This window comes from Phoxinus phoxinus (genome assembly GCF_949152265.1).
Source record: "Phoxinus phoxinus genome assembly, chromosome: 25".
NCBI classification, from domain to species: Eukaryota; Metazoa; Chordata; class Actinopteri; order Cypriniformes; family Leuciscidae; genus Phoxinus; species Phoxinus phoxinus.
Genome location: NC_136900.1, coordinates 19763768 through 19777719, shown reverse-complemented (window position 1 = coordinate 19777719; position 13952 = coordinate 19763768). Strand labels below are relative to the sequence as shown.

At 37.7% G+C, this 13952-nt stretch overlaps 1 protein-coding gene across 2 annotated transcripts in view; it reads left to right on the top strand.

Annotated features, from left to right (window-relative positions):
- The window catches only part of dapk2b (death-associated protein kinase 2b), a 33421-nt gene that overhangs the window by 8442 nt on the left and 11027 nt on the right, over window positions 1-13952 (top strand). For both annotated transcript variants that reach the window (XM_079604619.1, XM_079604620.1), the window contains exons 3-5: window positions 6849-7070; window positions 10773-10911; window positions 13690-13819. In XM_079604619.1, coding sequence (XP_079460745.1) covers window positions 6849-7070; window positions 10773-10911; window positions 13690-13819 — 491 coding nt within the window. The remainder of the gene's footprint in view (window positions 1-6848; window positions 7071-10772; window positions 10912-13689; window positions 13820-13952) is intronic.

The window sequence follows — 13952 nt, the reverse complement described above, 5'->3', positions numbered from 1 at the left end:
GTGCAGCGATTTCGGCGGATTGGAAATGGGTTTCAATGGGCTCTTTGCCAGACCCACTTGCAGAGCAAATCTAAATTTGCCGGAAGTGGTCTGGGTTTTCCCAGGCTAACATAGTTGTGAAGATACTGCCTTTTCTAGTATCTTTGACAGAAAAGGAAGATTCGAGATCGGCCTGTAATTACCTAATTCTGTAGGATAAAGTTGCGTTTTTTTAACAAGCGGTTTAATCATAGCCAGCTTAAACGTTTTTGGTACGTATCCTGATGACAAAGATGAATTAATGATATTAAGAAGAGGCTTTTTTTTTAATGAGACCCATTAACCATACAGCACTACTGTACTTCTGTTGCTCAATGTTTGCATCAAATATTGTCTACTAGTCTATTTCCATCATAAAGCTCTAATTTAGAAGAATCCATTTTTCTCTAAGCTCAAGGCCAGACATGTAGGTTTCTGAACATGCATGGATCCCTACACTGAGCTGACCTACAGTCCTGATCAGGGGTATCTGGGTAAAGTTGGCTATTTTAAGCAAGCTAAAACAGGCTCCCAGTGCAATTATAGTGAATATTTGTGTATGTCAAAGCTTCATAAAAAAAAAAATAGCAAAGGAGTTAGAGGAAAGGGGATCTGTCGAAACATCAACGCACATTCCTTGCATTCTTCCCCCCACTGCTCTTTTGCCTCATGCAACACAAACAAGATGCTTTGATGAAGAATCTGTTAATGTTTTCTCCGCAAAAAAAATCATCTGTCCATAGTGTTGAAAAGGAAGTATTCGGCAGCTGTGAAGCGAAGGAGTTGAAAAGCTGTTATGATAGATTGTGTGGGAGGGTTGACAGTCTGTGTTCAGTTTGAGAGGAACTCGCTGGCAGGATTTAAAAGAAATGACATCCATGATGCAATAAGTTTATTGTTTTTACATGTAATTAATACTTCCGGTCCTGAATGCTGATTTTTTTAAAGAAATATGCACGTATTCCCTTGTGATGGAATAAAAACACACACTCTTGTTGTTTTAAACTTTCTATTTAACTGAGACTGATAAAGAATGCGTTAACATCTGTTCCATCCTTTCGTCAAAGCAGAGGACCCAGTTTTTCATATATACACACATGGATACAATGAAACTCAGTGTTATAATGTCCCCTCAGGCCATAATGGACATGCATTTGAATATTGCACTGGCGCCATTGGGTCAAGTGAGGCCCTCCGGCTAATAACCAGCAGCTGTTGGGAGTGGAAAGTCCACTGAGACCTCCAGCCGTCAAAAACACAAGCGGGCTTAGAACAGAGGCTAGTGGAACGCCTGCTAGTGCTATGGGATGCCTCTCTCCTCCCTCAGCTTTTCTGCAAATTGCACCTCCGACAAAGCATTTTTTCTGCACAAGGCTTTTTGAATGTCAGGATCAGTTTGTGAAGTGTTTGTTTGGTTTGAAAGAATGAGGTAGTCCTTATCAGTTATCAGGAAGTGTTAAGATACAGTAACATATTATTCTGTGATTTTTTTCACAGGCAAAATCCAGTCATTTTAATAGGAATCCACGCTATTGGAAATTTCGTTTGAGGGTTCAAGTGTGTTTGTGTTTACATGCAAAGAAAAAATCCAATATTAATCTGAATATGGACCTATTCCGATTATGTAAGCATTCTGTAAATAAATTTACAACCAAAACCAGATTAAGCCAAAGTTCCAGTTTCTAGAAATCTGCATAAAACGGCTGGAATATTCCTGTATTAATCAGATTTTTGGGTCTTAAACACCTTATTCAGAATATTCACCTTAACTGAATATTAATGTACAACTGCATGATATGTCCAAAACAAAGGTAATTTTGGCACAGCTCGAAAATAAAGTAATACTTTTATCCAGAATATGTACCTTCATCAGAAAATGATGTGCTTTGAGTAAATTCCTCTTTGATCTGCTTCCTGCATCATCATCATGTGTTGTGACTTGAAAGCCAAGCGGCTATAAATGACATTATTGAGGTGAAATATGTCTCTAATGTGATAAATGGAAACAAAACTTGAGATGCTGAGTTGTTATGGTCTAGGTTTGCATTCTCCCGTGGCTCTGGGAGAGACCGGCCATCCCTGGGGATTCACATTCCTGTTGGGTCTGTTTTGGTTTTCCACGGCTGTGATGTGTGTGTATGTGTACGAGGGAAACCTCTTATCGTATAGGCCCCTCTGAGCTCTCTGCGGACAGCCCGACCCTTTTTCCAGGCGGAGGCCTCACAGTGTTTGGCGTCCTTGTATTTCAGTGGGTTATAGGTTGTTAAACAAGCATAGTTATCGATGTGGCCAATAGTCCCTACTGATTTAGCAATCAAACTTATTCGGTTATTTGCCAAAGGCACTGAACTGTAATGCAATTCTTCTCTTGATTTTATTACATGAACAGGAAACCGCATTAGACACAGTGAGAAAAATGTCCTCTGAGTGAAATAAATGTAGTTTTTTTTTTTTTTTCAGTGTTTCTTGTCCCAGCGAACACATCTCTCTGTCTTTATTATGTCTGTGATTTTGCAATAAAACAAACAGAATGGTGTGGTGAACTCCCCTTGTCCTTCAGGCTGTGTGCTTTCTGGAAACAAATAAAATCTTCCATTACTGTGGCGAAGGAAGGAATAGAAACAAACTGGGTTGTGAATCAATGGGTGAACCTTACAAAACAAATTTAAGTCATAATTCACACAAAAAATAAAAAGTTATATATTTTATATAAATATATATATTTTTACAGCTTAATTGTTTTAAATATATTTTATATATACTATATATATATATATATATATATATATATAATAAATCATATATATCAATATGAATCATCATGATTTAATGCAGTACACTAAAAGCACCATCATGTGTAAATATTTACAATTTAAAAAAAATTTCTCAGACTAATTACATTTTCTTACATTATGACAATGAGAATTATGGGGAAAATGTTCTTAATTGTCAAAAAAGAATATCACTATGGGGAGCGGAAGAAAAAAGGTTATTCAGTGTTCATTTTATTTAAATGAATAGATGTTTGGGTGAAATGTGACCTGGACATGTTCTTGAGAGGTTTAAGGAGATTCCCCAAAATGTATTTAATTATTTATAGTTTATTTGGTAGGGACAGATACAGTGAACATACATTATCTTCTCGAAGCAATCCCATATCAGTATCATAGTGTTTAAGCCAATGCTAATTCGCAACACCTGTCCCTAGAATAGAATAGAATCTTATATTAAATATTACACTAGATGGATAAATGAAAAAATAAACAATAAACAGTGAATACATTAAAAGGTCCGAAAAAACGAACAGCACAAATAACACCTGACCCTCTAATGGGACGACATAAAATGTATAGCCCCCCAATCTGTACCAAGCAGGTAGAAGAGGAGAAGGGTGGCATCTAAAAGAGACACACACGTACTATGTACACAGCCTATCGCAGGCTTTATAGAACCTCTCAGTGGGGCTTTTCATATGAATCACAGGAAGTAACTGGCTGCAATCATGGTCTAATCATCTGCTCGCTGTGCATATTCTCCTATTGCGCTGTGAGCCTATTCTCACAGCGCATTTGGTACTTGATGCATGAACAAGAACAGCAGGTGACAAAGTGTGCAACATCATATTTATATATACTTCCAATGTGAGATCAGAGAAAAGGGAACAGGGAAACAGAAGTACTTAGAAGAATATCTATATACATACATACTGTATATTTAACAACAAAGAATGCTACTGAAACAGAGCCCACTAGCTGTGTTCTGCTGGAAGACATTCCTGCAGATGACATGTTTAGAAACCTTGCGAAACATCCCGCACATTTCACAGAGAAGACATCATGCCTCGTTTTTCTTCCCCCCCTCATCCTGTTGTCAATTTCCCCCTTAATCCTTCCTCTCTGCTCTGTCCTTCTGTGGCGGTACAGGCCGTCTGTCACGAGCGACAGTATTTCCCGGTCACAGCTGATAATGAGCCAGGCCAAATGTACATCTGCAGACGTGAGGCATGATGTCGAGAACGGCCAGCTGAGTCAGTTTAGATGCAGTCCGTCTAGATCTGTGGTGTGATGGCACACGCTAGATATAATCGTGACTCAGAGACGCTTCCTAAATCTGCTCACGTCATGTGCTGCCCCTCCATGTGCATCAGGAGTCTGTTTCTGTATTAAAGGTGCAGTAAGCGATTAATCAACCCAAATATACTCAACCCTCTTCATTGCTCCGCCTCCCAAATTGCACGAACATGCCATGTATGATGTATTTACGATGTATTACATTACATTTGTAATGTCTCTCAGCCATCTCTCTTTCTACAGTCTTTCTTCAAAACTCGCTCTTGCTCACTCTCTCTCATGGGTGGACACGCCCCCTACTGCTGATTGGCTACAAATGTGTTCTGTTGCTCGCTCTGATCCACTTTCAACAGCGTTTCTCAGGAATCATTTACTGCAATTATTAAAGGAGTTTCAAACTTCAAGGGCACCATTGTCCACCCTCTCTGTTGTTTTTGCTGCTATTTCTACTGTATATATGTAAATTACCTCTGTCATGACTGGCTAATCATACCCCCCCCTGCCAAGTTGCTGTAAAAAAAAAGTTATGACAACATAAGTTTTACATTGCTTTAACTCATCAAAATAAGTTAAGCAATTTTCAACTACTTTTATAAGGCATAAGATTAATCTAATTTAATGTGATTTAAGTTGAAATGACTTAAATATCCAAGTTGACAGTAGTTAAAAAATGTAAGGCAGCAAATTTATTTTACAGTGCATCATACAACAGTTTTGGGTAAGAAATTTTCATGACAATTATGCACATTTTCCTGTCAAATTTTCATTAGCGTAATGCATCCGAACATTTTACTTTTAAGTAGTTTTGTAATTAATTCTCAGTGATGATTTTTCAATTGAGATAAAAAAAAGAGTACTTGTTTGTTGCTAAATCTGGAATCATTATCAGTTTTGGTGCATCCCTAATTTCTCCTTTAATTTATCTTTTCTGCCCGCAGTCTACAAACCAATAGATAACATGAGCAGCAGACATATTTCATCTGTCGGGACTGGGGAGATATTGTTTGAAATGTTGAAAGCATGTGTGAGGAAGCAAAAGCGTCTTTGACACAGAAGCGGTGGGTGGGTGGCATTCCTCTTCTCTGTCTCTCTCTTTTCTCTGAGAGCGTTTTCCTCCCACATCGTGACCCCAGTTGGTGCGCGCTTCCCTGCGGCAGGATTTCCTCTTAGGCTCTTGCTATGTAAGAAATGTTCTGTTCCGAGATTCTATAGGGAGCATATCCTTGCAGACATATTGCAGCATTAAGGATCCAACGCATACTGATCGTTCAGTACAACAGCGCAAACCCAGTGTGTTTCACAGGATAAGAGCAAAGCTATGCCAAGTTAATGAATACTGAACGTGGGCGGTCATATGTTAATGTACTTTGTGATGTCAGTAACTCTTGAAAAAGAGTCTCTGTTATTAAACTGGGAAATGTGGTGCTATGTAGCATGTGATGCAGCTAAATAGAGCTTATAGAGATTATTATTAGACTGACAGTATTTTCTCTTGTTTCTAATTCTGCTGCCAGTGTCATTTCAAGCATTTCTGTTTACATTTAAGGAAATTGAGCATCTAATGTTTTTATTGAAAATATTCCCAGCAATGTCTCAGTGGCATGGGGTCGACTTTTGCAATGGAGGTAAAGTTTGGTTGTTTTGGTCCAGTGTAAATTCATGTTCAAGTTTGAAGGCATATAAAATAGCATTTTAACTTGGGGCTAATAATAAACCAATATTATGATATTTTTATGTTTATATTAACATTCTATTTCTTAAATCACATTAAAGTCTCATCAGGTTTTTAAATTTTTAAAACACCACAAAGGTGCACATTTAAATTTAACCAAATTGTGTGGTGCTTAATAAAAAAAAACACCTTACAGATCAGATAAAGAGTTTTGCTTTTATTTGATGTTGATTCAGATATACCAGAAGGTCACACATTAGTGCAAAAAGTTGGCTTCATCCGAAATTGCATACTTCCCTATGTGACAAAAGAAATATGTCTTTTGATAAATGTTGTCGCTAGATTAAAAACTTTTCACACCCCTTTAGCAACTTTTTTTCTTCAAAATAGTGACTAGCGGCAAATCTAGGGACTTTTTTGGACTGCTGGTTGACATTTAGTCAGTCACTATATATCATACTCGTTTTGTTGTCTGACAGAAAATATGTAAAGGAGAACAGCTTTATCGGACATATGACTATATAATAAAATGTGTGATCACGGATCAGGGGAGAAAACATGTTAAGTGTCCACAGTTGGCACATTACGTCATCTAGCGTCATTTAATGACTTTTTGAGCTAATTTGCATTGAAAATAGTTGCCAACACTGATAAATTCAAGGGAGAAAAAAAGAAAGTGCTGCCTTTTACTGAAACTAAATCAGCTGGTGTGGAAAGTGTCATTTGTTTAGATAAATGAGTGGTTTATACATTGTTCCAGTTTTTTACCTAATGTTAATTTAGTTTTATTCTTGTGCTGTCGATTACTTTCTTAACCCCCTTTTTTTTTAGGAAACTTTCAAATGTTTCAATCCCCTGGAATGTTTTAATCCTACAAAACTGACAGATACAATGTGGCAGTTTTTTGTGCTATTGCGTTATTAACCATATCCTGAGGAGATGAATGTTAGAAGTAATTACATCTGGCTTGTTATGCAGAAGAACTAAATTCTCTCTCTCTCTCTCTCTCTCTCTCTCTCTCTCTCTCTCTCTCTCTCTCTCTCTCTCTCTCTCTCTCTCTCTCTCTCTCTCTCCTTTCTTTTACTCAGTGGGCAGTTTGCTATTGTGAAGCGCTGTAAGGAGAAGAGTACTGGTGTGGAATATGCTGCAAAGTTCATAAAAAAGCGTCAGAGTCGGGCAAGCCGGAGAGGAGTTCGGCGAGAGGATATCGAGAGAGAAGTGGACATCCTCCAGGATCTCCAACACCCCAACATCATCTCGCTGCATGACGTTTACGAGAACCGCACTGACGTGGTGCTTATCCTGGAGCTGTAAGTGAAAACACGTCCTCCCACGCTGTTTGTGAATAGCTACAATTACCCACTAAATAGCTGTTCTAACCGTATAGCTCTTAAAGGGGCCATATCCAAAACCCTTTTATCGCTTTATTTACAAGCTTTGGCTGGAGACCCAAGTTTGGTTTGAAGGTGAAAAATGTACCAAGCACAATGTTCTCTCACCATTCCTGATTTCTAACACACACTCACAGCGATCGGCATGGTCTTGTGGCTTTCAGAGCAGAAACAAAAGCCGATGCTCTCCGTATGTTTTTCCGTCATCTCTGGGCACGTTCATATGTAAATATTTTGTCCATTAGATCGAAAGATCTGAAAAAAAAACATACATTTACCCGCTCATAGAGAAATCAGGACAGAAGTGGTTGAAACTAGACAAAAGAGACGGATTAAAACACCAGGTATAAACGCGGATTTGTCTCCCTCGTCTACCTGTGATCTGATTGACCAAATCACATCTTAATACGAGAGCATTAATAATGTAAACAGGGCCTAAGTTGCGTCCGAAAGATTAGGCAGCTGACTTGTTGCCTCATTGCCCTGTGACTTTGCAGGCAGTACCTCACAAAACTTATTCCGGACCGACTTTTGAGGCAGGCAGCATAACGATTTAATGATCTACAACAAAATAGCAAGCAAATATAATAAGCAAATATTGAATTACTACAATACTAATGTCTCACTAGAAATGACATCAAAAGTGGAAAACATTGAAAAACCGACCACCAACAACAACTTTCAGATGCTATATCTATTTTTTAACCCAACTGTCACAGAATGGAAAGCACGGGATTGTGGTATATCAAAGGCAGTGAAGATACATCTATGCTGCTCTCAAAAATCAATCAGATGAAGGTATTTCAATAGACAGGATGTGGTACAATCATTGGATTCTGACGTGCATTGAGCTTTCAGACACATCCTTAGTTGTACATGATCACTTTCATCTTTTCTCTGACCCTTAGAACTCAGAAGGGTGTTTTTGTTACTTCACACTCAAGATTTCTGAATGTAAATGAAAAATCCAGCAAAATATTGAGTTTAAAGTTCATTTGTGGAAATGTGACTCATTACAACTCTAACAAACAGGGTTGTACCTTCAAATGAATGTGAGCTACTGCTTGATTTCAAGTGCCTGTCCTCAAATGACATTCCTCTTTAGTTGACTAATGCCTGCCGCTCTCGTCCAAGAGCTCATAATTTATCTTACTCACTTATTTAACTTTAGTCTCTTTAGGCTTTCTCGAAAGAACGCTTACCATCTAGTCCTGAGCTATAACAGCTGCTTCAAGTACCATTTTAATCAACAAACACCTGATTCATTGAGTCAGGTGCATTAGTCGGCAAAAACAGTTGTAGTAGTTTGCATCCCATTCTGCATATTCTCCATTCTACACAGTACACTATGTGACATTTGGATTGGTGTCCCAAATCATTGTGTGCATTGTAAATATTATGCCAAAGGTGCAAAGACGGCATAGTACTTCTAAATATTATTAGTATTTCTATTGGATTTTCATCAGTGCATCAGTTTGGCTTATATGTTTGGCTATTATTTTTATACTTTTTTGTCTAATATTACCCACGAACCCCTTGTGCTATGGAAGAAGAGGAGGTTAAACTACCATGCTACCTAAATGTATGAACCTTAAATCTAAGTTATAAAGGATTTAAATATAATGGTTATAAAATATTGTAGTTAATGTATAACTTGTATATTATATATTAGTTAATGCATAACATATGTATTTTATAAATTATATAATAGTGCATTCATGTAATAACATTTATGTATATAGATGGTAACTTGCATACATAGTCGAACCAAAATGTATTCAGACACCTTCAATATTTCTCACATTATCACCGTTTATTCGCTATAGTTTAAAAAATGGTAATAAAATATGGCAAGAACTAGTTGATGTTTCACTGGTTTTGGCCATCCTTCTGTTAGACTGTCTCACTAATGAATTAGGCTGAATATCTGTCAGCTGTTAAAAGTCCACAATTAGATAATACCAATTTAGGTCAACCAATTACCAAGCAATGCTTCATTTGGTTCAGTCTGTGGTGTAAAAAGGTTGCATTAGCAATAAAGAAAAAACCACTAAAGTAAAACATGGTCAGGTCAAAGTGTCTGAATCATTTTTGGTCCCAAATTTGTATACATTTTACCAGTAGTCCACTGTATGAAGAATATTTGGGTATAATATGTCACAGTTTACTTTATTCTGCTATCATCACTTACATAAATTAACTATAGTGTTGTGCACCCACTAGTAAAAAAAATATATAAAAAAATTACATCTGGTGGAATTTTTGGTTTGACTGTATGCAAATAACTTATCATATTACTGCTATATATATATATATATATATATATTGGCAAAAGGCTATGTTCCAAAACTGGCATACTGTTGTTTACATACTCAAATACAGTGTATTAACATTGCCAGTAAGCATTGTTGACTCTTCCCTTACGTCATTTTAAAGAGAACTATTTCCACACTATTATGTGTATTTGTTGTATCTCGTGGTCTGAAGGCCAGTGTGTTTGTCATTCTCTGAATGTGTAGGGGAAGCTGTAGTAAATGTCAGAGCTCTAGAGTTTCTGGGAGGCCCGGCTCAGGTTTTCTCTGCCTGGGATGTGTGCATGGGAGCGTGTAAGCTCAATTAGGACTAATTGTGGCCTGAATCCAATCTGAACGGTGGCTGAATGGACTGTCTGTGACAGTCAGCTGCTCTGCATTTTAAGTAAAGAGCATCGTTCTGGGTGCACTGATCAGACCTTGTAGTGTACAAATTCAGCTAAGCTGATATACTACCATATTAAAATGTCTGTGAGTGTTTGGTAAAGAGATTTCTGCAGAGCTATGATAAAGTGGTTTGATGTTAGTGATAAAAAAGGGCTGTGCTAAGCTGTTTAAGCTCTGCTGTGGTTAACTGTCACAGAGGAAGTTTACTAGTCTCATTTTATTGAGATGAACATCTCTGTATGTGTGAGATAAACTGGACTTGGTGTGTCAAGTCAAGTCAAGTCAAGTCATCTTTATTTGTATAGCACTTTTTACAATACAGATTGTTTCAAATCAGCTTTACACGGTGATTACAGGGAAATAATGCAACAACGTCTGTTTCGACTATACATCAGATCTAGAAGAAAATAGCGTAAAAAATAGCGTAGTCGCTATCAGGTACTTTTAAGTTGGTTCATTTTTGTTGTAAAAAGGTTATTAATTTATAGCCGCTCTGGAGAAAACAGTGATGTCATAGCTTATGACAGTTTAGCACAGCCCCAGTTTTCATATAATGGTGTCAATGCAGTCAGATCAGTAATATTATCAAATATTAAGTGTCCCCAACTAAGCAAGCCAAAAGCCAAATGAGGTGCTCAGTTTATACTCAGTTAGGAGGGTACTTTTGTTTAGACTTATAAACTGTTTTAACAATTGTTGTAGGTTTGAGATTATTTTTCCCTCGACTAACATAATCACATTGAAATAGACAAATGATTTTAGAAATGCAAAAATGCAATAGGGATGGATGGATGGATGGATAGTCAGCTTCTTATGTTTGCTGGGCTTGTTTGAGGATGCATCTTTGAATGTCTGTCACTCTACTGGTTAGCATGACATATGGGTAACCCACTTCTAACCACCTGACTCTTTTTTTTCTCAGTGTTTCAGGAGGTGAGCTCTTCGACTTCCTGGCTCAGAAGGAGTCGCTGAGTGAAGAGGAAGCCACAGAATTCATCAAACAGATTCTCAATGGAGTTCAGTACCTGCACTCCAAGAAAATTTCACATTTTGACCTGAAGGTACAGTACAAAACAAGTTTTGTCCATGGCTGTCTCGGCGATGTTAAGTCGGTTGTATAGTTTCCTATAAATGGCTTGGTTGTGGAGGCGAGAAATAGCTATGATGGTTGCCATGGCAACATTATAGCCCTTCTTCAAGCAGAGGTGAATTGGCCTTTACTGAAGAACAATCGCGTCTGTTGCGTGGCAACACCTGCAACTTTGCATGACAAAATAGCTATTCACTTTTCTAAGACCTGCTATTGTACTGTTTCTTGGGAATGCATACATGACCCCATTTCTGTCAACCGTCTGGAAATTCCTTCCTTTCACCATTTTAGCTTACAACTTCCTCTGCTAATGACAGCTCTAACTGATCACTGTTGCATACGCCGTCCCATCATGGACTGAGAGCGTACGTGTGTTTTAACCCCATTCATGTGTTCCTCGTCCAGCCTGGCCCAGATCCAGACATTCTAACACAGCAAGGTTATCAGCTGCACTTGATGAGACATGTCACCCTCGCTGTTCCCTGCGATAATCTCCATCCTGTTTTTCTAAGTGCTACGTCTCCACATTCGCCAGCACACGCTTAAACTCTACAAGGGCAGACAAGAGACACTCAAAAGATATAACTTTGGCAAACTCCCTCTCTTGCTCCAGTCAACACATGCTAACTGCTATGCAAACAAAAATAGCTAATTTAGCTAGCAGCAAAATTTAGAGATTTAATAAGTTGCCAGTGACTAATTACAGTAGATCACTGGATATCGCTTTGCATAAAGGCCTGTTCAGACCGATGTGTAAAACCCAGATGGGCAGATGGGTAAAAAGCAGATGGGCTGAATGAAAATGCAGATCTCTGACAGTAGATGGTGCTTTTAGCAAAGCAGAATATCCTGATTACTCTGCTACGCAAATGCTACGTAACTTTACGTTTCTGACACCCACTTGTCATGGAAATCAAAGTGTATTTGCATGCTTTCAAACAGCCGGTCAGATTTTGTATTCGCTGTTTGTTTATCAATCAATTAGCTTAGCATAACTCAGTTTCGTGTTCAAAACAACGCATGGTAACTGCTATGTAAACAAAACGTATAGTGTGATGCATGCAAAATAATTGTTCATAAAGATAGCTATTTTAGCTAACAGCTAAATTCAGTGACTTAGGAAGTTACAAATTAATTAGGTAGGTCACTGGATATTAGCTATCTCAGCTTAGCATAACTACCAAATTCTTTCATTTAAAAAGATATTAGCTTAGCAGAACTTCTTTTCTTGTTCAAAACAAAATGCTTACTGCTCTTTTGACAAATACACCATGCCATGCTCACGCCTAATGAAAGAGTACAGGGAAATATGGGTGGATCTGGAATCTTCCTCTGTTATTCACTCTTGCTTAGTAAAATAGTTCAGTGACACCAAGTCATGCTCTGGACATGTTTTCTTCGTAGTAAGCCTAGTGTAGAAAATTAGAGATGAAAACACCCCTCCGTTAAAAAAATCAAGCGTTCATGTTGATCTGAACAGATGCATAAACAGCGTTCATTAGAATTTAAATTTTTATCGCACTGAATTTTTCATTGAATATTCAATGAATATTCAATCTTTGTACAAACCGTCCTTTACTCCCAAAGACTCCCACTCAAAGATATTAGCTTTGCATAACTCTCTCGCTTACACCAATGAACATATGCTAACTGCTGACAAAACGAACCACGCTCAAAAAATAATTGTTTTTAGAAAATGTTATTTTTTGCTAACAGCTAAATTCAGATCATTAGGAAGTAGCCGGAGTCTAATTAAGTCACTGTATATTAGCTTAGCTTAGCATAACTCCCAAAGAATGCCAATCAAAAAGATATTAGCTTGGCATGACTTCCGTTCTCGCTCAAAACAACACATTCTAACTGGTATGTGAACAAAGACGTGTGCCATGCTCACAGAAGAATTATTCATAAAAATAGCTATTTTAGCTAGCAGCCAAATTCAAAGATTTAAGAAGTAGCCAGTGACTAATTTACTTTCTTTTTACATTGACAATGAAGCAAATATCCCTACTTGTACATCCTAAACATGGCAGAATTCCTGAGGGAACATAGTGTACGTCCTCCTCCGCACTTAAAGTCAGCTGGATGCCTCTTTTCACCTCTTGGGTGCGTAGAGGCATTAATACGGGAACATAACAGGTGTTGAGTCCCACGCAACGTCCCTCAGAATTACATGAAACATTCAGCCACTTCATCAGCATGCAAACTGCTGAGGTGGAGGTTAATGCTGATTAGCCGTACACACACATGACAAATACCATTTATGGACTTGAAAATGGAAAGCTTGTGTATCTCCACTGGTGTTTGCATAGTCATGAATGATACAAAAACATAGTGCACTAAACTAGCCTGTATTTTCTGCCAGGCTTAGAAAGGTTAGCAAGACTCATATTAAATATTAGCTATCAGGCTATAATGTGTTTTGTGAACTCAAGATGTGGCAGTTTCACTTTTTTCAATGCAATTTTCTCTCTCTCTCATTTTCAATATATAGAACTGAGGACAAATGTTTCCCACTTGATTTTTGTAAATTGAGATAATTTTTTCCCTTAACTTTTTAGGAAGTATTGATCATGTAAAATTATAATATAGTAGAACAAACTGAATAATGAATGACAGGTTCAGCATTGGACGGTCAGACAGTGACACCCATAATGTCCATGGGAACATAGCTGCCAATTGATTGAAGGTTTTGACTTAGTTTGGGTGACTGTTTATGGTTTTAATGGGTAATTTAATTGTTTTTCAGCCTGAGAACATCATGCTGCTGGATAACAACATCCAACTGCCACGGATCAAGGTTATCGACTTCGGTTTGGCACATAGGATCAAAGATGGAGTAGAGTTCAAAAACATTTTTGGGACTCCAGAATTTGTTGGTAAGTTCAAAAGTTTATGATGTAAAATGCTAAGTGAGTGAGTAATTGTCTTGGATGACACTGATGAGTCAGATGCTTCTGAAATTCTCTACCATCTTTGGACATCCTACATTGTTGTTTTGAATCAAATGTA